General features: G+C 38.7%; 1 protein-coding gene across 2 annotated transcripts in view; it reads left to right on the forward strand.

The window, feature by feature from the left end:
* The first annotated feature begins 2119 nt into the window (after positions 1–2119).
* Positions 2120–27502, forward strand: part of STIM2 (stromal interaction molecule 2) — a 70595-nt gene continuing 45212 nt past the window's right edge. Inside the window, exon 1 of one of the 2 annotated variants that reach the window (XM_038134623.1) lies at positions 2120–2506. In XM_038134623.1, coding sequence (XP_037990551.1) covers positions 2326–2506 — 181 coding nt within the window. In that variant the 5' untranslated portion in view covers positions 2120–2325. The remainder of the gene's footprint in view (positions 2507–27502) is intronic. The other variant, XM_038134621.1, reaches the window with a different exon arrangement.

Consider the following 27502-nt stretch of genomic DNA (forward strand, 5'->3'; position numbering starts at 1 on the left):
ATGTGACATCCGCAGCTTTGTAGTCCAGTAGGGACTTAGTAAGTAGATGAGGGGGATGGCAGTCTGAACCACTCTACATAAAAAGTAGTGGTGACCAGTCTGAAATGAAACTGGCATCTGGTTATGAGTGATGTTCCTCAGGGCTGAGTAAGGGAGTTAGACTAGAGGAACTCTAGAGGTCATACATTTTTCTCATAGGGCATTTCCAGCTAAGAAGCTTCTCACTGCGAGATCTGCTATGGTGTCCTGACCAGCAGTGACATCCCCCCAACTCCAGAACACAGATACTGCTTGAAAACAATCCATTCCACGCTTAATGATCTGGGGACTTGTAGTCAGAAGCAGGAGGTGAGAATGAACCGATACTGAAGAGGACTTCTAGTAAGGATCATTCGTTAGTACAGGCCCACAGCATTTTCTGGGAGTGTCTCCATCTCACAGCTATTCTGATGCAGAACAGGCTTTTCTTTACAGTACTTGTGCAGTCTAGATCTTTTGACTTCACTCTCAGTTAAAACAGTTCACACTTGTCCAGGAAACTGGCTTCTTTCATGTGCCCTTTATGCACTCCTCTCTCTTTGTAATATAACCTTAACTAATTAATTGAATTAACAGCCAGTTTCTTTGTTTCCATCTGGGAAATTTACTCTGTTCCAGCTCCCCTCCCTGAAGTTAAACAACACTGAACAGGCTTTCTTAAGGTACAAGCTTTTCATTGTTCTCTTCACACAAGATCTGGTCAGATACTGTTGGTCTTTAAGAGCTGTTGTATTCACCAGCAGCTATGCACAGACTTCAAAATTCAATTAGAGTTCATTAGGTTTAGATACATTTTCCAAATCTTTATATGCTATATGATTACTTTAAAGTTTTGGTATTTTTTACCCATAAAAATATGTTTCAACTGGGATGGAGTTTGCATGCCAACTATATTAGTAGAGAAATTGTTTCCTGCTGCATTTAATAGTACTGTAATGATTCCAGTTAGTTTTCCAGATTTTGCTGACCCACAGAAGCAGCTTGTACAAGTCCATTTTGTGCTCCTGTCTCCTGCAGGGTCTACAAAGCAGGCAAAGTCTTTTCTCAAGGCTCTTTCAATCCCTCTTTTTTTTTTTATTATTTCTTAGGTAATTGCAATAGCTAATAGAAAATGTAATGTTTATATAGCTTTTAGCATCTGTGTTGCATTATTTTCTCACGTACTGTGTATCTAAGATACTAGATTGAGTTTGGTCTTTAAAGGCTGTGTTATTCTCGTTAAATGGCTCTAAATGGAATGCTATAAAGTACCACAGGTTTGGACAGGACAAAGCACAGAGTTTACTGGCATTCAGTGGCTTGATGGAAACATCGTATGAAAAAGTGGTTCTTTTTTTGGTCAAGATTTTAAACATATTGAAATCACGGTTTAATCTTAGTGAAGACTTAGTTTTCCTGGTTCCAGCTGTGTGAGACCAGATTTGAAACTCCTCCTTTTCTCGTTTGGTTGATGTTTTGAGAGTGCTGTAGTACACAGTGAACGTAAACTTCACAAAGCTCTCCTCAGGTGCACGCACTGGCGGAGCGATAGGGGCAAGTTTTAAGTCCAAGGTTTTGCCCTGTAGCTAAAACATCTTATTTTCACGTTGTGCCTTTCCTGGATGCGGCCCAGCCGGGCTGCTCCTGAGGGGTTCCGGGACACGCCTGGCGGCCCGGGGGAGCCGGCGCTCCGCGGGTCCCGGCACGGGCTGCCAGGGAGCGGAGCGAGCCCTCAGGGCCGCCGCGGGACGGCTGCTCCCCGCACCCCGACACAAGTGCCCCGGCCCCCGGCGATGCAGGCGGCCCGGGCACGGTACCGGCACCTGCGGCTGCCGCCGGTGCGGTCCGGTCCTGCCCAGCCCTGTCCTGGTCGGTGCGGTCCGGTCCTGTCTTGCCCAGTCCCGTCCTGCTCAGTTCGTTCCGTTCAGGTCCGGTCCTGTCCGGTCCTGCCCAATCCGGTCCAGTCCAGTCCGGTCCAGTCCGGTCCGGTCCTGTCCGGTCCTGCCCAGTCCAGTCCAGTCCGGTCCGGTCCGGTGCGGTCCGGTCCCGTCCCGGCCAGGCCGCGCCGTCCGGGGAGCGGGACCAGGGCCGCGCGCCGCTACCGCCCCCTCCCCGGTGACGTCACCGCGCGGTGACGTGTCGCCCGGCGGCGCGGGGGCCGCCGGAAGCGGCGGGAGGCGGCGCGGGGCCGGCGCGGAGCGGGTTGGTGCCGCGGGAGCGGCAGCGGCGCAGCGCGGAGCTCCAGCCCTGCGTTCCTTCCTTCCGTCCGTGTGTTCCTGCCTTCGCTCCGCGGCAGCGGCGGTACCGATGAGCGGGCTCCGAGCGCCCGGCGTGCGGCCGATGCCGACCTGCCTGCTGCTGCTGGGGCTGCTCCTGCCCGCCGCCGCCGCGGGGTGCGAGCTGGAGGCTGCGGACGGCGGCGGCGGCGGCGGCGGCCGGAGGGGAGGACGGGGAGGCGCGGCCGGCTCTGCGGCGGAGCCGGTGACAGGTAACGGCCCCCGCGCGTCCCGCCGGCTTCGGGCGGTCGGTGGAGGGGTGGGACGCTGCTCTCCCGGGCGCCTCCGAGCCGCCTCCCGCCGCCGCGGGGCCGGGCGCGATGCGGCTCTGCAGAGGGCGCCGGGCCGGTCTGCAGGGGGTCCGGCTGCGGCGGCGGCACTGCGGTACTGCCCGGCGCGGCCCTTCCCGGGAAGGAGCCCGCCGCAGGATGTGTGCAGGATCCTGTTGAATAGCGATATTGTTGAGATCCGGAGCCTCCGCTTCCGCGTCGGCTCCCGCGGTGCCGCCCGTGCGGGTGTCCGGGGCGCCGCCAGCCGCGGCCGAGAGCGGCCGAGCGCGCCCGCCCCGGCGCCGCACCCGCGCGGCGGGCACGGCGAGGAACCCGGCACCGGCAACTCGCGAGTCCCGCTCCATCGCTGCACTGCTCCTGCGAAGGCAGAGGTGTCCGTCCCTGCCCCCAGGGGGGTTTACTTCTCCGGGAAGGGGGAAGGCATTCTAGCCTTCACTTAATTCTTTAAAGAAAAGTCTCATTACCGTACTTGGGGCTGTTGGGAATGCCTGCAATTAGAACCAGCGGTTCTACTGAAACATTTAAAATAATCTAATTTCAGCAGGCTTTGATGGCTCTGAATTGCTTATAGGCGTTCTGAATCTGTCTTGCAATGAACAGGAGGAAGCTTTACTGCCGTTAGACAGTTCACTTAAGAAAATGGGATTTGTGTGTTAGGAAATTGTCAGAAGCATTTAGAAGTTTGTCCTGTCTCATAATGTGCTTTTCAAAAAGCTCCGTAATTGAAAGCAAGAATATGGAAGGTGGACGAAACAAGAAAAACCCATATCCCTTCAGAATCAAAGTAGTGTGTGTTTCTCAGAGAAAAACTTCTGATGTTGTTTGGAGTAGTATTGACATCTTGAGCTGAAAGTGTTGAACTTCAGCTGATGACACATGCCTGGGTTTCTTCTCAGCCCAACACCTTAAAGACATTAATTTTAATTAGAATTAATGAAACTTCAGCAGTTGTCATGAAATAACTCTAAGGCAGAGATGCAAGGCTATGTGATCTAGCGGTCCTGTTTAGGGGACGCAACATTTCTGCAATGTGAATTGTCCAGTCTGTTGGCTTGCTGTATGAACTAAGGAAGTTGGAACATCCGCAGTCTGTGGAGCTGCAGTTGTACCTCCCAAGGGTGTTGTGGAAGTGCTGGAAGAGCAGAACAGCTCTCTGTCTTTTTGTTTTTTGATTGTGAGTGATTTGATCTGGTTGTAGCTGGTGTTAAGCTGCTCTTACTATGAATACTGCTGATGCTGTCTACATTTTGTGCTTGTTCAATTTTGATGTGTCAGTCTGTATGGAAAAAACCAATTTTTTTAATGTTTTATGGGCTGTAAAGATACTTAGATGCCTATCAGCTGTGTTTTCTCCCACTCTAGTAGTGACTCTGGTGAAGAAGAAATACAATTATTTGAGAAATCTAACATCCTCTAAGTGGATTTATTGTGTTACGTGACATGGAATGTCATATGGTCTGGAAAATACATATACTTAAAAGCCATCTTACAAACAGTTTTAAATTTTAGGAGGTTTCAGCATAGTTCTGTGTTCATCCACTTAATAAATACATGTTTCAATAAATACATGTTCCATGTTTGTCATGGAGGTTGTTTGCCTATCTAACTAACTCCTAAATAGCTTTAAGTTACTTTTTGCAAAGCTGGAAGAACTCTTGAATGTTTGGAAAAAAAGAGATGACTTTTCCAGGGGGTGATTTTAGTAATATTATCTATAATTTTCCTAAAAGGTGAAAGTTGCAAATGTGCTGCGTGATTTAGGAGAGAATACCAACACTCGTCTGGAGAACAACAGAATAAACTCTTAGTTCAGTAATTTTGACTGGCTTGAGAAGTACAATCCAGAAGATAAAAAGCTGCTAAATACAAAATGCTGCACTAGGAAGAGGCTATGGAATGCTTAGATAGAGATGTTTGGGAAACAGAGCTGTAGGAAATAATTCAGACTTCTAGTCACAGCTTTGTCTGAATGAGCAACATGTAGACATGTAGATACCATCCTTGGATATGTTGATTGAGTTAAAAGTACAGAAGGCTTTTTTTTTTTTTTTTCATTTTGATTACACTTTTGTGCCTAGTTTTGAGTGTTAAATTGTGTGGCTTGACAGGTTTAGAACCTACGAATTAATTTTTTTATTTTATTAAAGTATTGGATTATTTTGATGTGGTGGAAAAGGCTGTGGGATGGGTATGTGAGAAATGGTTCATGGAAGCACTGGCAGTTTTTTAAAGCTTTTTTCCTCTGGGTTTTTTTTTTTTTTTCCTGTGGTTGAGATGTAGGTTAAAAAGAAGAAAATTTTAGTGGGTGTGATTGAGATTAAATATAGGCTGGAAAGTTTTCACCTATAACAGTCAAATTGCATAGATTGTTAAACAGGTTCCTAATATCCAAGGTTTTTATGGCTTAGAGAAAAAGCTGGCAAAGATAATCTAGATGTTTGACAGAAAAGGGATGTGTGATGAGTTTCAGGACTAGGGGAGAGCCTATGATTCTGTTTTTGCCATATTTTATCAGATATTCAGGTATTTACTTAATTGAGTATATAGATTATCATTACTGTTGTCTCTCCTGTGTGTATGTGCCTTTTTAACAATATTTTTAAATGACAGCTGAATATGTAATGTGACACTGTGCTTGAAGGTATTTAGTCATGATTATGAAAATTGGACCAACAGAACTGTGTCTCCCTTGAAAGGAACACCATGAGGCTGCTTGCTATTCACTCCAGCTCTGCTTGTTCACTACTTAATTTGGTAGAAGGTTTTAAGGAACCTTCTGTTCTAAGCTTGAAGCACTGGGTTTTCACATTTTCATATTCACCCAATTTTAAGTTGCTTTGTAATTCTGGATTCTTTTAATGTTTAAATTTAATCCATGATCATTGATTAGCTTGGCTACCTTTGTGTGCAACAGAGATCCTGCACTTGTAATAAATTAATACATTTCTAATTATATCTTACAATATTTGAGACCAGTTTTAACTACAGCACCGCATTGAAGAAACAATAGCCAACATAATGTAACTTTTTTTTTAGTAATTCAAAGATTTTTCTTTTAATTACATTTCTATTCTGGAACTTAGCCATCATATTAACACTCTGAGCTCTTCAAATTAATCAGACTTTGGCATTTGAGAAGTGAAAGTTTCTGGAAAATGTGTTTTTAGGTGCAACTCTACAGGTGGCTTAAGCTGTTCTAATGTGGGTGGCTGTTTAAGTGGGGCTTTTTTCTCTGGATCGACCCAGCTGGTCATGCTGCAATAGTTCCCAGAAGAGAGCTAGAAGGAGTAGGCATGCTTGCTCATCCCACTACTGGAAACCCACCAGGGAAGAAGGAGCTTTATCCCTTTCTGCTCTGTACTGCCTGACTTGCCCTACTGTTGTGATGAGCACTCTCTGTTGCTTTGGCTTGCAGGAATGTGACAAGAACAAAAGGCAACAGGTAAAACTATAAATTTCTTATCAGAAATCTTCCCTGACTTACTTTAAGCCTAGCACCAGTGCAAAGAAGAGGGAGGACCAACTGCGGTGTCAGGAGAGGGGAACAAGGATGGTCTGCTTCCTGTGATGGCACCTAGTGATAGTCTGAACAGAGCTGTTCATAGAATTTTATCACTAAGGTGACTGTGAAACTACATCAGTGACCTTTTGAGGGCTTGAATAATGCATTTGGAATTTGGTGGTTGTATGTGAGACTTCATTGTATGGTGAGCTAATACAAAGAGGATGATGAATTTCGGCACATAGCGAAATGCTTTTGCATGACTAGTTTGGCATGCACTTGTCTTAAAAGTTTGTGAGCTATGAGATTTCCATTGCTTTCTTAGTAAACTGCTAGTAGATTTCTCTAGTGATGGAGACTCAGCATTACAGGTTTGTGGGTTTTTTGTTTTTTTTGCAATTCCGTTTATTCTGTGTGTCTCTAGAAAAGCTCCTTGTAATCTGGTTTTACTATTTCTGGTGGGAGGACAAAAATTTCAAGTCCTGTCTCCTCTAAAGGGTGTTGACTTCAAGCTATCATTTACTTTTTGATAGCATCTCAATGCAGTCATCTGTCTTTGAAAGAGAATGAGTTTCTCAGTTAAATTAAGTTTCTAATTTCTTAGCATTTTTTTATTTTTAGTGATGAAGAATAGAAGAAATTCAGGAGAGATCTGTGTTCTGATAGCTCAGTCAGCAGTTGCATTGTCATAACTATGAGATGCAGTTAAAAAAGCTGTGAGTGGCTGGATTTGTAGACAGTTTTGAAACAAATATTAAAAAACAATTAACCAGGGAAAATTCTGGCCCTTATGTAGCTTAGTGGCATTGTACTCCCACTCAGAGATAAGACAGCAAGCACTTGTAACTTCCTTTGCTCTTAGCTGAGTTTTTTTGCCTTGCAGCCTTCCAGTGTTTTGATTGTAACTCTTTAGTGCTTCTGCCAGTGTGTTCTGCACCTTTTGGTGTCCTGTGAGGTTTTTCCTTCACCTCTTCTGAAGATTCAGTCTCAGTGTTTTGATTTAGACTGGTTATTTAGCTGGTACTTTTTTCTTGTGTTAGAGTAGTAGTATGTTGCAGATCCTTTCTTAATACCCCCAGTGTTGCTCCCTGAAATGTTGGAGCTCTCTCGTCTCTCTCCATCAGCAGGTTTTTGTGTTGCCCTTTCAGCTATAAGCTTTCTGAAGACAGCTCTGCTTTTCTGAGGGCCTCCTACCCGATTCTGCAAAGCTGAGCCCACGCAACTTGGGCATGACTCATTTTCTTCTACCAAACTCCAGGGATGCTGATCTGTCGTAACTGGGTTGGGCTGCCATATATTTGTCAAAAGAGGATTGTGCCCAGGGACAGGAGCCGTTGATCTTGATAAAATTTCCTATGATGATACTGCTGCTATGAAAATCACCTAAAAATGCTGACATTTTTTAGCATTTGTACAAAGTAAGCAGTTTGATAGCCTTGTAATTGATTTTTAGGTTGTGTTCTCTAACTTGTACATCTTCACATCTTTTTTGTGTTTAGTGTTCATTCTCAGTCAATATTTAGGAAGAGGCACGCATAGCAAAGAGCTGTGATGTGAGAAAGCTAAGACAATTACTAGTGTTCTTTTTTATTAAAAAAAATAGTGTATGGTCAAAGACTCTTCAAAAGACCAAAGTTTATTATTTTACATACGTGTTGACTAATTTACTGCAGAAATCCTGATGTATGAGAAGACTTCATTTGGATTAGTCTGTTACATTCTGTCTGTGAAACTGGCTTCTTAAAATACAGAAACTTGAGATGTTTATCTTGACCACATGGGGAATGTGTAAAAAATAAATAACCACAATGTTTGTTGTCCTAAAATAAACATACACACATTTTTAGAAACCAAGGTGAGTTTCAAGTTATTACATAAGTTAGTGTTATTCTGCCTTTGGTTACTACTAAGTATTGCCAGTTACTATGGAAACTGCATATCTGAAAGAGGAGGGGTGAATAAAATTATAATGTGTTGTTAAAATTTAGGATCAGCACAGACAGAATGTGATGATTGTCAGAAAATTTGCCCATGCTCACTTGAGTTCTCTGAGCAATTCAAACTTAACTGAAGAGAGTTTATTTATACCTTTACTCCCCTTGCCCCTTTCTTCTGGATCTTGCTCATTTTCCTTCAAATCCTAAAAATCCGTGGCATTTTTCAAAGACCTGGTAGAGGTGGGCATCTTTAAATCTGTGTAACGAGATGTAGAATTTTAACTAAAATTCATCTCGGAATCGAAGATAATGTGCTTGTCAGTACAATTAAGAATTAAGAGCTCACAGCACTCAGAACTGTTGACTCATTTGTTTCAACAGAATTCAAAATAAGAGGTAAGAGCCACCGACCTTTTTGATCTCATTCCTGTGGTGTATAGCCAAGATTTTTAAGTATATTAGGAGATTTTCTCTCTATGCAGGCAGTGTTATGCTACTGCAGGTGAATTTTTGTTCAGTGATTCCTGGATGTTGAGATGGGAAGGGAACCCATCATTGAGTTGCTGCAGCTTGTATTGCAAACTACAAGCAGCACCACAGAAGCTTGTGTAAATTGGAATTGTTGTTGAGGCTACTTGGATTGTGTTAAGCTTAACTTCTGCAGTAGCTCAGAATTTATAGGAATGTAAAGATAGCTTTGATCCTTTTTTCTCTAGGCAACAGTTTCTGTTCTACCTTTTCTTATGCATCATGACTCATATAAAAACTGTCAGCAGCCCAGCCCTCTGGTACTGTCTCCAGCTAAAATTTTAATACCTGATTTTTTTTTTTTTTTTTTGTGTGTACTGTGTTTCTGTAGTTAATGTTCATTTGTAAGAAATTGTCATATGCTCAGCTTCTAGAACTGAGATGAATAGTTTATTAAAAACAGTAGTTTACGTTAGCCTATTTAAAGCTGTGTTTGAAAGCTAACAAACCTTGTGATAGAGTATTAATTTAAGCAAGGTTTTCTTGAATAAAAATTTGCTTAAGGTGTTTTGGTTTTCTAGGCTCTGTGTACTTTCTCCTTAAAAGGGGAAACTTTGTGAAAGTGTGGTCTGAATGTTCCTTCTCACTTTGTAGTTTAGAATAAAGGAAGGGGTTAATTGTGTGCAATTATGAAACAAGTGTTACAGAGATAAATGAACAGTTATTCTCAGTTCCATCTAGTGGCACTGTGAACTGAATTACTTAAATTCACTTTCCTGCAATTTAAACGTGTTATCTAGAAAAAAAATTTTCTCACAATTTTTTAAAAATTATTTTTAATAGTAAATAACTCCTTGTGGCTCCCCTGGATATTTGCCAAGAATATCTCCTGAAGGGTGGTTGTTTTTTTATATATATTTTTGTTTTGTTTTGTTTGTTTGTTTTTAATATATGTAGCCTTTGACAAATGAGTGAGTGGCTCAATAAGTGATTATTTTTAAGATATACTCAGTTTTCATACAGAATTATGTTCAGTGAGCTTTGGTGGGGAATGATAAGCTTTGTCTCATAACTTTTGTCAGTCTGAATTTTTTTTTGTCCCAGCCATAGACTTTACTTGAAATGCATTCCTCCCTCCTGCCCTCACTGGATGCATTAAGTAGGTGGGTCTTCTGTTTTTATGCCTACATCTAAAGCATATAGAAAGAATGTTGTTTCTCTCTAATAGTCTGGAAATTACAAGCTTGATTAGTTTTTCCTCATTTTGAAGTGTTACACAGTATTTTCATTTGAAGAACAGCAAACAAGAAATACTATACTGTTAACAAATAAAAAGCATGTGCAAATCAGATGTTCTGTGATGATTTTTAAACAAATATGAAAGGTAAATATGAACCAAATCAAATATGAAAGTCTCCCTTCTACCATAGTTTCAATTCTAGATTGCTATATATAGAGGGTTGTGAGGTAACTTCTTGCTGTAACATTGTATGTCTATGAAAATACTGCTGGCTTCAGTTGTTTTCATTGCTTGAAGTATTAAAAATTGTTTTGAAGTGAAAATGAAATTGCTTTTTTTAGTGCCACGTACTTCTTACTGTTTTGCTAAATATGAAATTTAGATTATATAATGTCATATAGTTCCAAAATTTATATTGTTAAGTGTCAGGAAGGAAAAATATATTTATATCCTTTTCTACAGGTGGATTTTAGTTGCAAATGAAATGTATAGAGACAGTTCTGTCTTTCCCAGAGTATATTTGTGATTTTTATTTGAAAAACTTAAATTTGCCAGTATTTTTATGGAACCTAGCTACCTCAGTCTCGTGTTCATACCTGATTCATGTACCCTGAATATATTTACTGAAACTGTGCTGTAGAAGGTATTCTAGTTACCTTGGAAGCAGCACACTAATATGTCAGTCTAAAATACAGACAAGAGCCACTGACAAGGATTCCATTGACTTCAGTTTATGAGTCTGTATTCACTGGGATTTCATTCCAAGACTGCATTTAAAGTAATGTTTTGGTTTTGCTCTTGTGAAGCTCCACTGCTGATAACTGGTTTTACAGTGCCAGTGTTGCAGGCAGGGGCTGGGGACCTGGAGCTCTGCAGCTTTAGAGGATGTCAGCCTTGTGACTGCTTTAACTGGACCTTGAAATGGACTGTTTCTGCAGAAAGGGCTGCTCCTCCTTTGTGCTTGTTGCTTTCTCTCCCTCCCTGCCTATGTGGTGTGTTCTGACTGCTCACTCATTGTGTCTGGAGGTGGTCTGCTTGGGGGAATTGATTGAACTGCAAGCTGGGGTTTTTTTCATCAGGATCAAGTCTTGGCTTCAGTTCACTGCACAGCTGCACAACAGTATCTTGTGAGGAGATGAAAGTGTTGGGGGAAATTATTATTTACCATTTTACATTTTACACATGCCAAGTAAATAGCAATTGAGAAAGGTGGGTAAGGGAGACTTAGCTTACAAAAAGAAATGTTTTACCCAGTTACCACCAACTGTGAATCTGAAAAATGACATTCAAAATTGAGAAGGAAGTACTTTGGCTATCCGTAACACTAGGGGTGGCTTTTAGATTAGCAGTAGAGCCATGATTTTAGTAGGGCTTCTGAAAGAGCTTAGTTATTGTAGGTGATAGTAATTTTGCTTGCAGAAAAATGGATGGTTTGGAATGAAACTTCTGTTTTGGGAGTTAATTTGTTTTTTGGTTATTGATTTATTGTAAGAGAGTTTATATCTCAAAATTAAAATTGCTTGCCAGGCACAAATACTTACTTCTATTAAGTGAGACTGATGAAATGTGATTTTATTAATACAGGATAATGAGAACATGTCCCTTTCTGATTTGGCTGTAGATGTTTGAAAGCTAAAAAAACCCCACCTATCTGAACTCTAAATGCATCCAATTGACTACTTTAAACACTTGTATAAAAGAATCCAAGTAAAACTAGTTTGTTTTGTTTATTAAGTAAACATCCTAAGAAACTATGTATCTGTGATGTGTTATTCTTTTGTCTCCAATGCACTGGGAAGCTTGTTTTATGTTGCCTCATGTCTGTTTATAGTATCCCATGAACAGTAGTCAAAGCTCTGATTTCTCTTGATGTTGACGAGTGGTAGGACTTCCTTGTTCCAACAGAGTGGAAGCTCTGTGTGCAGCCTGCTCTGTGGTCAGGTTTGCAGAAATCACTGTTTTCTTACAAAACGGTGGTGAACAATCACAGGTACCGTGTTGTCTTACTGGAAAGAAAAAGGATGCAGCTTCACAGTACTAGATGGTTACAAATGGAGCATCAGAAATTACAGGAAGTTAGGTGTGTAGTGGGGTGATGAACTGGGACTCAATCTAAGCTGCTGTTGCTTGCACAGGTCTCTGAAAGTATTTCATGACGCTGTGTGAGGGAGTGATGAGATGGTAGTGTTGGCATGCAAAAGAGGGGTGCAGGGAGAGAAAAGAGGAAGGAGCTTACTTTAATGAGTGCTTTCGTACCATTAAGTCTGTTCTTAGAGTTGATTTAACTGATTAAATGGGTCTCTGATTAGCTGTTATACTTGAGATTTTTGGGAGTAATTGTGGATTGTTCTTTGGAAAAAGCCTGGGTGTTGGTCAGGAAGAAATACTAAGAATTATGAATACAGAGAAACAGAATACTAATCATTGTCTCTTGAAAGGATATGTAAAACTAGAAAATGTACAGAAACACACAGAATATTCTGAGTTAGAAGGGATCTTGAGGGATCATCAGGTCCTGCCCCTAATACTGTGACTGAACCCACAACCTTGGTATTATTAGAGCCATGCTGTAACCAACTGAGCTAAGATACTTGAATCAAGCTTGCCAGTGCTTTTATGTACATATTTTTGTTTCAGATAAGCTAGTAGGACTCCTTGGTGTTAAAAGACCTGCCCTGTGGCTGTAGTTCTTCAGAAGCTAAAGGCACCTGTAATTTAGGCCTTCAGCATGTCTTCTTCCTCATGCTGAGCAGTTTAATTGTTGGGTTCATTTTTTGCTGGAATAATATACTGCAATTAGCTAAGCAAAGGTTGAATGAACACCAGGCTGGAAGCAAGGAAGACCAAGAAGGTGGAGGGAGGGATGGAAAAGCGCTGTGATGGCCAAATGGGTTTTGAGTCTTAGGAGGGAGGTAGCAAGGGTGTGGTAGGCCTTTTTTTGAAATAATGAGCACTATAAAGCAGGCAACTATAAGAAAACTGGTACTTATTTTCGTGCTGTGAGATCTGGAGGCATTAATTGTAAAATCAGCAGCATGTTTGAAAACAGATATATCTCTGCCCTGCTTCCCAGTTTCCAGGGTGAAGTGGGAGAACATGTCTGCATGAACAGGTACAGTTGAGCTAGAACTCTCATTACAGTGGACTGTTTTGTAAAAGAAAAGTGTGCTGTTTCAGGGAAAAATTGTTGTTGCTATCACCCTCTGTACTGCACCATTTGCTGCTAGATAGTCCTTGGCAAGATTGAGTTGGGTGGACACCTTGGAGTAAGGGTGGCTATTTTATATGCTTTTGTTAATCTTCTGTGAAACTACAGTATGATTGTGTTGTTTGAGACAAAACAATTTGACAGTATCGTTGCCATTTCCATTAGCATTTCATTTTTCTTTTTGTGCAAATGTTTAAAGTGATTGCTAAAGTAGAAAGAATAAGGGTAGAGTACTTAAAGGAGAATGTCATAATGTTGCAGTAAGCTACATCATAATTTAGGTGGTTAGGTTTTGGGAGGTGTAACTAATTTGGTGTTTTTAGTTTGAGGACTAGGAAAATTTTTGCTGGCATTGACTTTTAAAATTGATATTATTGAACTGTGTTTCTGCTCTTGATTTGTATTGGTTTGCAGTCTCCTAACACTGACATTTCTTTCCTGCCAGAAGTTAGCAAAATTACAATGACTTTTTTTGTTTTGATTTTTCTTACTTAGTTTGTACTTAAGTTTTCTTTTCCCAAAAGGCTGTCAACAGCACTTTAACATTCATATAAAAGCCAAAAAACAGGACAGCATTGCCTTGTTGCCCAAATTATTGTTTTTATTCTTTAAATATGAATGTGATAGTTGATTGTTTATTTGAATAGATGTTCTTCACACTTTAGTAGAAATGTCCTAAAAAGTGTTTCTTTAATTCTGATAATTTATTGTTTGCTACTGTATTTTTAGGGTCTGTGAAGTGTTTGAGAAGACTTTAGGAAGAGAATAAGCCTACCAACTGAATATACAGCATTTTCAGAATAAAGTGATAGTGTAACTGCTTAAAGACCCTATATTGTGGCTTGCCATCTGTCTTTGGTCTTTTGCCTTCAGGTCTGACCGTCAGTGGAGATTTTAGGCAGCTGTAAGGTTTTAGGTGATAGTGATGCTTTTGCAGGTTGATCAACTAATTTTTGAAAACCATTCATCCAAATTGCTTTGGAAAATGGGCATTTGCTCTGTTGTTACTACCAGGCCACTCTTATTGTAGGATGTTGAGGGAACATAACTAACTTCTCAGACTTTGTGGCCTCTTGTATTTTTTTTTATTCGGTCCAACACCTGCCCCACCCCAAAGGTTTATAAAGGTTATTGTAACAAGAAGAATTGTTTCACTGCTTCTTGTGTGATTGTGGATGCTTGAAGTGAAACTATCGGGTCTTGTGTTGTGCTCTGGAAGCTGACTGTAGAAATGTTTCATGAATGTGTCTAATTCAGTTTGCCATCTTCAGAATTTTGTTGGTGTACACAATTAAAATGAAAGTGGAAGTGAAACACTCTGCTGGTTACGAGGACTTGTTGCACACAAAAATTAAGGGAAATATGGTGTTTAAAGGACTGAAAATTGTGTTTGCTTTTCCAGGTCTGTGCTGCAGTTTGAATGATCATAAAGGACAAGCTTAATTCTCCAAAGTTAATTGGGAATGTAGTAAGAGACCGGTTAGAAGCTGGAAAGGAGCATTTATTTAACTATCAAGACAGACCTTGGCAAGTTTTGCATTCAGAATTTTGAGGGAGACTGACTTAAATATGAAATTCTTTGTTGCTTTCTGCACACAGATGAATATTGGAAAAATCAGTGATAAACCATTATGGAAAACAACATCTTATGTCCTAGGATCAGCTCAGAGGCTGCCATTTGTATTACTGCTTGGGTATTTCAAAGCTCCTTTTGTTTGGCTAGGTAGTGAATTTGACCTCAGCACCTGACTACAGAACAGTCTGTTTTGTGTGGAGCTAAAGCATATAAGGGATTTCCCTAAAGTATTTTGCTTAACCCCAGGTTGTTTGATACCTAGTGGAGAGGATAGTTCCTGAGTATTTTCATAGTGTTAGTATGTGAGCTAGGTGTAAGTCAGAGACGTAGTAAAGGGTGAATTATGATGTTCGTGCTCAGGTATGGCTGCCAGCACCAATAATGAAGTTCTCAACGTATTGCAGTGCTAGGGCAAGGTGAATGCTGGTCTTGTCCTGTGCATCTTGCCCAAGAGTTTTAAGTAGCCTGTAATACTTGCATGAATAATGAGCCATTGTCTTTGACATGTTCACCTATTTTATGAAGTAGCCTCAACTAATAGTCTTGGATATTTTGAAACCTGCTACTTCTTTGGCCTGTCTCAAACTGCTGTTAAACAGAGAATACTTCAAAGTACAAGCTGAAGCTAGTTTGTTTGTTAAATAGGCAAAATCCCTTGATTTTACAGTTTGTACTTTTCTGTTAGCAACTGAAATGGATATGAGGTTTAACTGTAAGGAAAGTAACTTCAATAATTCATTCCAAACCTAGAATATTTTAAAGACAATAGATAAACCTAAATATCTGCATATGGGTTAAATACTTCTATCAGAAATGATATTTTATTTTTGTGAAGGTGCCACCATCCCAAGGATGGTTTTCAGGCTTCCTCCAGTTCTCTCTTAGTTGTTGTTCCTTTTAGAGGAAATAGGGAAATAATGATTTGCATTTGGCAGGGCAGGCAGAAAGCTTTGTTTTTGCACTGCTGGGGGAAGCGTTTGCACTGGTTACTGGTGGGGTGCAGGGCGCAGAGCGGAGGAAAGCAGCCAGACCAGTAGCAGCTGTTGCTTCTCACACTGGAAATATCCAGCAGTGAGCCTGCTTCCTTCTTGGCTTTTCTGAATGGCTGTTGCTGATGCCAAGGCTATTGTTGTTATCCTGGGCTTTGAGAATGCAGCATCACTTGGGAGTTGGTGTTTCATACCATGCAAACTTCAAGATGTGGTTGGAAAAGCATATTTGCGTAGCATTTACTATGCAGTTTCCTGCTTCACCTAGTCATACTATTTTAATTTGTTGTTTAACATTGTTGAGTTTGTAGGGCCCAGAGGTGTTGAAGTGCATACCCATGGTGTTACTGACCAGAATCTTTAGAGATAGGATTCATTTCAGGTCTCTTGAGGTGTCATCATCTGGGCTCCTCCTGTAATAGACTAAACTTGTTTTGTCATGATATAGGAAATGCTGTTTGGACATATGGACCTTGCCACTAAGTCTGCTCTCGCATCAGATTTCTGTTGAGTGTGAAGATGACACTTAGTTCAGATACAGGGGAAAAATATTGCACACCTGGCTTTATATGAGAACTGTTCTAAAAGCAGTGCTTTATTCTGTTTAAGGATATATATTTATATGTTTTTGAGCCAGGGATTTTTGCCATATTTCTTTAATGTCTAAGTTTTTTGAATGCTACAGAACGAATAATTAATATGGTATTTATGTTTGTAATGCTTCCTAAGTGCACTTAAGTTTTGTTTCCTCTGTTATTTAGTTTGAAAATGTTGCAGGATAAGGTTTCAGCCAATCAGTAATACTACCTAGGAAGCTATAGTTAATATGTTACTCAGGGAAAGGAAAGTCCTGTTAACTCCTCCTCATCTTTGATAGCCTTGTTAGCAGTAATTTATTACTTTCAGGAGGTTTGAGACTTCCTAGAAGACAAGGATTGCTTGATTCCACTTCAGTTTTTGAACTGTTTTACAAACTTCATCTGAGTTGCAGTGTAATGGAATTTTTTAGGATGTAATGTTTCCTAATATATTTGGTAAATTTTAAAAAAAATGTCTTATTTGTTGCATGTGTCTTGCCTTGCCTTCTTCACCCCAGCAAATCCTGTATATATTTTATATGTTCTGATTTTGTACCTCAAGCACCCTTAACAGGCCTTCTCAACTAATTTGGTTTATCACTTATATTTTGCTCCAAGCTGAGAATGGAACAGGAATACTGAAAAGGTAAAGACAGCATTTCTCTAATGCTAAACTTTTGATGCAGGAATTGTGTAGGTCTTGTAAAATTGTAAAATGCTGGGTGCAAGAGTATGTAACTGAAAATGCCACGCAGATTCCAGAAAGAATTTCACTGCTTCACTAGATCTTTTTTGGGGGAGCATATTGGATGCACAGCTGGTTTTAGAACCTTCTGCCTGTGTTCATAAAGAGTGTCAGAAGTAAAGAGTAGACTGCCATCAGCCAACGTGGTTCTGAAAACTCTTAGTAGATAAGACTGAAGAAGAGTTATGGAAAAAAGGATGAACAATTCCACCTCTGCGTTAATTGCATCAGGGAGCTTAAAGTTACACTTTGTACTTCACAGCAGAATGTTGTGCTAAATTAGAAATTGTGATATGCTCGCCCACAATTGTTCAGTATTGTGCAGCTGTGATTGGTTTAGTCACAGGCAGAGTGCTTGGGCTGCCTACTCTGCCTTAGAAGCTACCACAGCCCTGGAGTTGCTCTGGGTGGCTTATTAGTGTTCTTTTCTTTTTTTTTTTTTTTTTTTTTTTTTTTTTTTTTTTTTTTTTGGTGCAGTCAGAAGGATGGGAGTTGCGGGTAGTGCATTTTTTTCTGATGGCATAGACTTGTCTTTGAGAGATATCAGAGAGACAGAGAAAACTCAGAATCTTCAAGAATTTTTGGTAACATAATTTGCAGTTTGTTAGGAGGCTAAAGGTCCTGTGTTTGAGGATCTTTTAGAAGTTTTTGGGAATATCTGACAGGATTCTCCTGAGTGGCTGTTCACTTTTTTGGACTAATGTTGGAATCTGCAGGAACTCTTGCCTGTTATCTCTGATTAATGCAAGTTGTAATGGATGAACATTTATTCCTAAGTTCTGCACCGTGATTCTGAGCACAGCAGATGTGCTTCATGTAATTAGGGCTTCTAGAAATCTTCTGGGCAGCTCTTTATATGCAAATCTTTTAATAACTATGTATTTTTAGAAGTAATGATTTTTCTAGTATAGAATTACTTACTTTGTCATGTAATTTTTAAAATAAATGTTGTTTTGTTTTTGTTTGGGGAAAACTCTGGCTTTGGATGACTATCTAAAATTACCTTCACTTTTGGTCTTTTCCTCAGTTGAATGTCCAATGGATCTTGCTAAGCAATGGGTTAAAAAATTCAAGAAGTAGATTTCTGCACAGATTTTTCTTTTCTATTGTTTATAAAGTAGTTTGGTTCAGATAGAGGATAAATGATGTGAGGGTGAGTACTTGACAAATCTGTTCTTAATAAATATGATGCATAGCCATTTAGATTAGTTAAGGCTGTATTACTGTCTGAATTTATTTTAACTTTTTGTGATTTCTGCCCAATTACTGAATGCCTGTATCATTGAATATATGCAAAAAAGACTTTTATGCAGTGTGACAGTGTTAATATACCTGAACTGGGACTTTGCTTTTGTATAGTGATGCTAGTAAATAAGTGAATGTTCCATGGATATGAAATATTCCATAACTAAAAGTAGCATAGTCAACTTTCAGCAAAAGGTATGTCAAAGTTTTAACTCTTCCATCCCCTCCATGCACCTGCTTGCTGCAGTATTTGGTGTCCCAACCAGCTGTCACTGGTGCCCAACCAGACTGTAGAAAGAAGAGAGCAACTAAGGAGAGGCAGCCAGTCTGGCCTCATGTTCAACAGGAGATAGAGACTTCCTGAACACAGGTAGAGCAACTAAGTCAAAGTTGCCAGTGGAATAAGACGTGGGTTGAGAAAAGCTCTGTCATGGGAGGGTAGCAAAGATTCTCCATGCCGTTCCATTGTAAAAAATGTTGAGTTATTTTTGCATTTGTTTAGGAAAAAAACCCCTGACCGTTAATGGCATACTATCCTGAAGATGTAGAGGTGACAGATTTGTTTTGTGTAAGGTTGAAGGGTTGCATACACAGTTCCCAGCAGTACACAAGTCAGGAAGCTGTGAAACGTTGCTTTGGATTATTCCTTGTCTCCCATTCTTTTGGTGTATTTGTTCATGTAAGCAAATAATATTTTTTAGCTGTATAAATTTTATAACTGTAGAAGAAACAATTATAAAGCAGAATAGAAATGCTAAATTAAGAGACATCTTTAATTATGTTGTTTATTTTTATAGGAGAAATATGGTGATTTTGAAATTTTCCACTCTGAGGGTGCCTGGCAGGTTACATTGTGTATTTTTTGGTCCACTCATGGCATATTCTTGCATAGTTTTGTTATGTGCCTGGAAGTTCTTAGCTAATTCACTGACAAAGCACCTTTGTGTTTAGAGTAGGTTTACGTTTTTAAAAAACTTGGTTTAGCAGAATTTGTTTTAGTGTACGCATGAGAACAGCTTATCCAAAAATCAGTAGTACTGAAAATACGCCACAACAAACCCTAAAGGTTTTTCACTTTGCTGTACATAATTTAGCCTTACTTAAAATTATTTGTTTTCTTCCAAAGACTTGGGTAACAGACAAGGAGGATGCATGTATCATACTCTTTTCCCTAACCCATTTTAAAGAAATTAATTAATGGAATCAAATTTTGGATGTAACTGTAGATACTCAGTGACTATCAAAATATTGTATTCAGATCGGAGGGGTCTTGGGTACTATTTTTACTGCTTTCATTAAAAGAATTAACTTACTTGCATTTCTTCTGAGCATCTATCACTATCGTCTGTTATTCAGAAGCATATTGCTAAAATTTCACTTCCTGATAGGACGGAGGATTAAATTCCTGTGGGATATATTCTACCTAAAACATTGGTGTCTGCTTTTATAAGCAAAAAGCCATGCTTCTTATCCATGCTGGTGTAATGTAGAAATCCACAGAGGCTCTTTAGGGAGTTGTATTTTTTCCAGAGGCTGCTCTGTCTGACAAAAACTGATGCAATTCACAAAAAGGATTTTAGGCATATTATTGTGTGCCTTCCCTCCTGCACTGGTCAACAAGTAACTGGTTAAAATCTTGTTTAGCAGCCTAATCATTACCTTACAAACTCAGAAAATAAATAGCTTATCTAATATCTTGAAATAACCATCTGCCTGGGGCTTGAGAAAGGGTATTGCAAGAAGTCTAGTGCACAGCGATTTAATATAATCCTTCCTAACAAAAAACAATTACTAATTGCCTTGTGTCCTGAACTGTGAAGATGTGTTCCAGACTGCTTGATTTTTATCTTACCCAATATAAACATGGCTTTATGTTCCATCATGTAGATCTCATTTGGAAAAAAAATGGTGTCTTGGACATGATGATCAATAGAACTCATTATTGTAACTGTATTAAGGCATTTATGTAAAGACAGTTTGCATCTAGTTTGTGTCTTTTTTTTTTTTTTTTTTTTAGCTAGTGGCTTTTCAAAATAATGTCAATTGGAGAATAACTTTTCTTTATTTTCTATTGTATTCTTTTGGTTTGTTTCCTTTCACTTTGTTATCTGTTGTATACTTTTGGTTTGTTTTTCTTCACTTTGTTTCCTATGCTTTTTTTTGCTTATGAAGACTTCCCCTTTCTTTCTTTGAAATTATGCTGATTCTGTTTAGAGATGAGCAGAGCAGTATGCAGTACTCAAGCAAGGAAGGTGTAATTACCTCTGCTTTTCTGTGTTTAGCAACTTTTAATAGCTGCTTATTAAGCAAACAATTTAATGGAGTTAACACCAATTAGCAGTCTTTCTGGTAAGAAGTTCTCAAAAACATTCCAATATGTTTAATTACCTCAGGTGACTTAGTGTGCCAGTCAGCAATGGTCAGCTGTTCTGCCTCTTCCCCTCCATATCTCTGTCTGTGCAGCTCAGACTTGAATTTCTCTGCAAATTGTCATAGATGTTGTTTTCTGCTAATGTGTTTTCCTTTGCCAACAGCAAAATTCAGTAGGAAGGAAGAAGATTGTTATGCTTGGTGTCATTTCTGCAACTGAACTTGTAGCTCTCCAGCAGGAAAAAAGGAAGTCGGTGTTTGTTTCAGGCATAAACTGGTTGTAAGCCTCTGAGTACAAAAGAAGTGCTTCATACATTGTGTTCAATATTTCTCTGATGCATTTCTATCCTGGCTCTGAAGATTGTCTTTTGTTTGGTTTTACACGTTGTACTGTCTCTTCTATTGAGTACAACAGCTTATGAAAAGGATTTTGTATGATCTACTGGCTGTTGAATTTGTCTACAGGTAAAATACTAGCTTAAGAAACAAAGACCTTCAAGAAACAAAGTGAACATTTTTCAGACCGAATTGAATGCAGCTGTTTTTCTCCTAGAACATATTTATGCAATATTTATTATATTGATGAGGGAGGAGAAAGCCCAATGTGCTCTGGTAGCTGAGTTAAAAAATGCCTGTTAGGGGCAGGGGTAATTTCCCCATATTTGGTAAACGTGTGATGTTAAATAGCAAACAACTGGAGGACATTGTGTTAGGAATCTGTTGGCTCTGTGTGACCAAGCATTCCTGTGGATCCAAACAAGGCAAAATTTTCCTGATTTCTGCTAAAACGTTTCACATATCAAATGATGAATGCTATCACATTTTATGGGGGGGTAACTCCTATTAAGAAGAAACATTGTATTTACTTATTATGCATATTTATGCACAGAACTTCTTTGGTAATGTTGCCTAGATTCTAGTGAGTTACTGTATCTCCAGTTGAATATGTAATTATGGAGATATTATTTCCTTTGGTTTCAACACATTTCTTGTCTCTCTTGTCCCCTAACAGAAGGGAAAGTTTTTCCTGGCTGTGACCTGAGCGTGCAAAACCACAGGCTGGTGATTATGTTCACTTTGCAAGTCCTGCCTGAGGCATGTGGAAGCTGAGTTAAATATTTGCACCCATACAGAAAAACTCAAAACTGACTTATGAAATCAACTTTCTGTAATCTACCTGATTAGTTAATGAGGCACCAAAGGCGGCAGCTTCAGCTTGTGCTGCAGTTTGTTCTCCTGCTTTGTGCTTGTGCAAGGGGCCCGGGGTGGCTGAGCAGGGGAGCTCTGATCGGAGCTGGGACGATGCTCGTGAGAAGAGAGAGGTTTTTGAGTTAGTTTGGGGTCTCAGAGGTGACAGGAAGACACAATGCAGCAGACATGGCTGTATGTTTGACCTGATTTCCTTGTTTCTGCTTGAAGCCTCTCTGAGGTGTGGCTTCTATCAGCCACATCTTCATGTGGGTGGGTAATTAGCTACACTGCAGAAACAGATTAAGCAGACTCACGTACACTGTGCAGGCAGAGCAGCACGCAGGTGGCACTCTTAGGTATGGATTAAAACAGTAGGGATCATTGAACAAATTCTAACTGGCATTTTTTGAAGGATAAATGTAACATGAAACTGTTGCCCAAGTTTGTTCTAGGTTTCCATCTGGCTTATTTCCAGCAAGGTAGAAAATTGTTCTCAAAAACTCTTCCTCCCTTCTGTGTTTTACTGGGCTACTGCAGGTATTTTTCATATGTAGGTCAATGGGCTTGTGCTCAGGTATTGTTATATGAACTCGGCATGTATTGATGTGGTTCATTATGTAGCAATATATATGGGAATAAAAAAAATATTGTGAGAACATGTAAATCTTCAATTCCCATTTGTATCAACGTGTGTGTGAAAAATAGGGCTAAAATCCTACTTGTCTTAATTTTAATTTTCTGTAGTTGCCTATGTTTTGTTTCCTCAAATATCTTTTGTTTAGCAATTATGTAGACTCTTCTTTGTGCTCACATGTGTACTTTTTTTGTTGCCTATGTAGAAGTATACAATTCTAACAAATGCTGATCGAATTTGAAAAGTGCAAGTGGATACTAAAGCATATAAGATATCTCCTTTTATGAAAGTCCTTACCCTCTTGCTCTCTTTTTTGGAGCAATTTCAAATAGGCCTGCAGGTAGAAAGCCCTTTCAGGTAAGAAAATCATGTGCTTGTGTTTATTAAAGAAGATTTTTTAGAAGCGTGTATGAAGTTGCATATGCTAGGGAGTAGGCAAGAATTAGGAAATAGTTGCTACTTTTTTTTTAGAATACTAGCTTTTAGAGTAAAAAGCTGTGGAAATTTGTGTTATGGAGCTAGTTATTTAATTTGTCACCTCATTGGTCTGCATTTTTGGAATTGTCTATTCTTGTTTGGCCTGGAAGGGCACACATAAATGGTGGCAAAAGGAATGACTAATTTAAAGCCGATGCTTTAATAGCATCATAGATTGCATTTTTAGTAAAGTAGATTTTTTTTATTGTATCTGCATGTATTTGCAAAATTTTATTGCAATTTGAAAAATTGTACTTGCCTCCCAACTTTTTTTATTAAGTTGTGAGTTTTTATGTTTTCACTAGTTTGACAGTTTCTGTAAATTTTTGGTTATTTGTACTTGGCATAGTGTATACTTAATTTTTGCCTCAGTCTAGTGCTCTTGCACTTGTGTCTTTGGCTTTTAATAGTCATGTAATATTTATTTTAATTGCCAAGCTAAAGGAATTCTATTAATCAGGTTTTATTACAACACATAAACCTTGTAAGGGATCAGTAAATCATTAAACATGTGGTCTTTTATCAAACAAGGGAATTTAAAGAACACAAATGTTTCAGTTTGTTTGTTGTAACTTACTTGTTGTATCCCAATTGTAAATAAGTTTGAGTTTTTCTGTGGAAATACACTTCTTAGAAAAAAAAAAAGAATAAAGAAGCTGTTAGTGCAGAGATAAAATTTTACTGCCATAATTTATAATGTCTCCTGACTTATCAAAACCTGCAGCCCAATGAATCTTGCAATTGTTTACAACAGTACATTTAGTAAACTTCAGCAATGTTTGTTGCATTGATTTCTCTCTGTTAGTTTGTTGCTTGAGACTGATTAAGTACTGTTACTTAAAAATGTTAATAGTTTTACTCTGCTTACTAGGTAAGCTACTCCTGGCAAGTGTGAGAGACAAGGTTTTGAGTGATTGATTGCATTCAATCCTACCTTTAGGCAATGCCCAAGCTCAGTGTGCAGTCCCATGGAGCAGCTGATGCTGTTCAGAAAAGATCAGAGTTCTTTTGGGCGTTCTGTGTAAGTCCTGAATTTACTTCAGGGTTTGCACCTTCTGTAAGGTCTTGCTATGGGTAGCTACAAACAAATGAGCTCTGAACTCAGTATTTTTCATATTAAGGTAGAACTTACTTTGAGTGTAAAAACTGAACTCTGTGGGAAAGATTTGGGTTTTTTGGGGTGTTGTTGGTTGCATTAATTCTGCATCTTAGTTTCACTTCAATATATCTGATTTTGTTCCTTCTATTTACTAGTGCATTTCATGTATGCAATAATTTCTGCAGCTTTTCAGTCAAAATATGGATAAAGTAGAAGGTTATCTAGAGTTGCAAATAATTTTTGCAATACACTGAATGGTTTTTGTAAGATGCTTTTGTTACACTGCTCTTAAATAGATCAATGAAATTGATGGTTTACTATCTTGTCTCTTTTTCTACTATTTCCATACTCTTCTCTTTCCCTTCCCCCTGCTTTTGACTGCAACTTAGCTAACAGCATCTTGAATCTTATTTTTGATCATGACTGCAGTTGTAGTGCAGTAACTTATGTAACACTTTTTCATTAATTACTTTTTTGGCTTGTAAAAACATTTTGGAAAAAACCTGTCTTCCATTCTCCTTCTGCACATGAAAATGGCTAATTCGTCTCAAAATGTTGTAAAACTTGGTAAATGCCATAAAGCCATATAAACATTTTTAAAATGCATTAGTCCACAGAGAATCTCAGATGTGTCAGTTATTAAATCACTGAAGGCAAAGGTGAGACTTCTTACCAAAACAATGTGGAATTTTACTTTAGAAAACTAGCAGTGTCAGAGATTTTCTTTACCTGTGGGACAAATGTGTAGACTTTTGTGATAGATCTCATTTAAAAGTGTGGGTTGCCATTTATTCGGGGCTAGACATGGCCATGCAGATAGATTTTTATTTTTTTTGCCTTTATAAGGTTGTGCATACAAAATGTCTCCTTGTATAAAAAGTAGTTCTTTAGGAACTGCAAGATACAAAACAGTTTTATGCAACGTAGTGTGGCTTTACAGAAATCCTCATTCTTGAATGAACATGCCTGTTCTTGTTGAGATGAATTCCTTCTTCTGGATGGTTATTGCCCTATTTTCAAGCTCTGGGCTTCTACAGGTATACCAGTTCTTGATACCCTGTTCTATTAACATGCCTTAATTTCCACTGAAACTCGTCTCTCTTGATTATATACAATGTATTGATTCTAACTGATGTGATGGTAAAAACATACACATTTTACCAAAGCATTGCTTAGGAGAAGCTTATTTATATGCATGAATGAGTTAATACAGACATTCTTTACTATTGACGAGATACATATTGAAAGGAAGTAGAACTTGTGCACAGATAATCCTCTTTGGGATTTGATCAGGACTTTCCAAGGGTTTCTTCAGTCCTACCTTGTTTCTTGTTCTGTTATAATTTACTTTATGCTTTGGGATGTAAATGTGCAGTGTCAGCAACTTTTTTAGTACAGAGTGCTTCCTAGGAGCATTCTAAGAAAACAGGGTGAGGATACAAGATTTCATAAATAAGGATGACATTTTTATTTGTGTTTATGAATTGGAGCCCTCAGTATCAGGGGGTAGGGGAGGAAATGATGATGATGACACAGTGTTATTGTGGGATCTGCCTTTGCAAAGAGATAATAGATGCTGATTGAAAAGGGACCACTGAATGTCAAACCTGTGCTTTGGGCAGGAATGTCACCATTGCAAGAACACATAATTTGGCCAACTCCCAAATGCTGAAGAGAAGTAAATTTATAGACTTGCTTAAAAGAAAGATTTCAAATTGAATTTCTGCATGCCTGGATGGAAGACTTTTCCTTTAATGCCTTGGCACCTTCTCCTTTAAACAAACTTTAAGAATACCAAATTTAAATTTTAAAGAAGAACAGAAGGACAAACTGAGAACTTAATTGATTATTACTAAGCTAGTAGGAAAGTGGGTCAGTAGCATAGTCTGGTGTAGGCTGTGTGTAATGTTATCATAGGTAAAAGAAGTGAGAAAACCTGCATCTGCTTACAATATGGTGAGTGTACTAAGCTCTCAATTTACAGTGATACCACTTTGCAGTAAACTATAAAAGCCTTGGTTTTCAAAGTTGGGTTCTCTTTTCATGATAGCCTCACCTTTGTTGCATATGCTCTTTGTCACATATGTTCTTTTGTCTCCAGGGTGTTTTCTCTAGAGAGAATTTTTGAATAGGAGTGAAATTTTTCTGAGCATATTCTCCTAGTTTGAAACGTGTTGATTTTTTCTTTTTGGTAGTATTAACTGAGTAAGTTTAAAAATATTTTAGAGGCAATTTATCTGGCTTTGGTTTGACATTGGCAGTAAAATTTCACTTGCATAAAGAGAAATTCAGAAAATATTAAATGTCAGAAGAGGATTTTTTATGTTTGTTTTCATAGTAACTGGAAACTTTTCTAAGTGTTACCTTATATGTGTTAATTAAAATTTCAGTAAAGAAGTTAAATTAATGAAGGGAGAAAACTATTTTCTTTGTTGTATAGTACAGCAAATAGAGAATTTAGCGTTTTGTTATGGGCAGTAAGGCATAAATATGCTCCCATTTTCTGGTATCAGCTGTATGTCAATTGTACTCAGTATTTTTCAGAAATACAGAATAGAAAAACACTGTCTGCTTGCCCCCCAGCAAGCAGACATAAAAATTACTTTAAAATTGTTACAGACTGAAAAAGACTTAAGGCAAAGATTTAACCTACAAGTCACTGTGTTGGTATAGAAAATAATAAAACATTTGTTCTTGTTGATAGATGTGATTGACATGGAATAGTTGTTTTTTGGATGTCAGCTTTTAGGGTATTGCATTTAGGGCATGAGAACAGAGAGAAAGCCTGGAGTATATTCCTTATATTTGATAAAATCAAAGTGAAATTAAAGGCAGAATAGTATTACCAAATGTGTTTCTCAGAAATGTGAATGAACAACTTCAGATGTATTTTATTGCCTATGAAGGCCTGAAGTCCTGTCCAGCAACAGGACACCTAACAAAACAAGACAGAAACCCCAACATATTTGAAAACAATTCTGATTTATTAAAATTGGATTTTTTTTTCTATATATTCTATTTGTAGTGTATTTCTGTGGGAAGCAGAATCACATTTCTTGTGAAATTAACTTCCTGTGGTTTTTGAAAATGGAGTCTAATTGAATGTATTGAAGTAGAATTAATCTGTCATGGTTCTGGTTTATTTTTGTTTATGTTTAATGAAGGGCAAATGCGTTTTTTAACTTTAGGAAGTTGCTTCCTTTTTGATATTGAAAATGATGGACTGCCTGTATGTGTTGATACTTGATACATTAAGAAGAGGTAATGTAGTGGAAACACTTGTCTGTTGCAGTTTGACTCAGTGCCTGTTTTCCTACTGCTGTCTGGTGTGGAGAGCAAATAGCATCTTCAGTAATGCAGTGCAAGAGATACAGCTCCATTTGCAGTATGTCCAGGAGAGACAAAAAACCTAGAATATTACTTTTCATGCATTAGTATTTTCAAATATGATAGACACAAATCAGTGTTAGTGTTTGAATTCTTATGTGACAAAACTATGCACTTAAATTTTATGTTTAAATAAATAGTATGTATAAATGTCATAAATTATGTGTAATGAATCTCAGAAGTAACAGTGTCATCGTCTGGGAAAAGCACACTGCCCTTCATTTCTTCTTGACTCTTCCCAGTGTGTGTCAGGAACATAGAGTGGGGTTTAA

This window comes from Motacilla alba, chromosome 4 (genome assembly GCF_015832195.1).
Source record: "Motacilla alba alba isolate MOTALB_02 chromosome 4, Motacilla_alba_V1.0_pri, whole genome shotgun sequence".
Classification (NCBI taxonomy): Eukaryota; Metazoa; Chordata; class Aves; order Passeriformes; family Motacillidae; genus Motacilla; species Motacilla alba.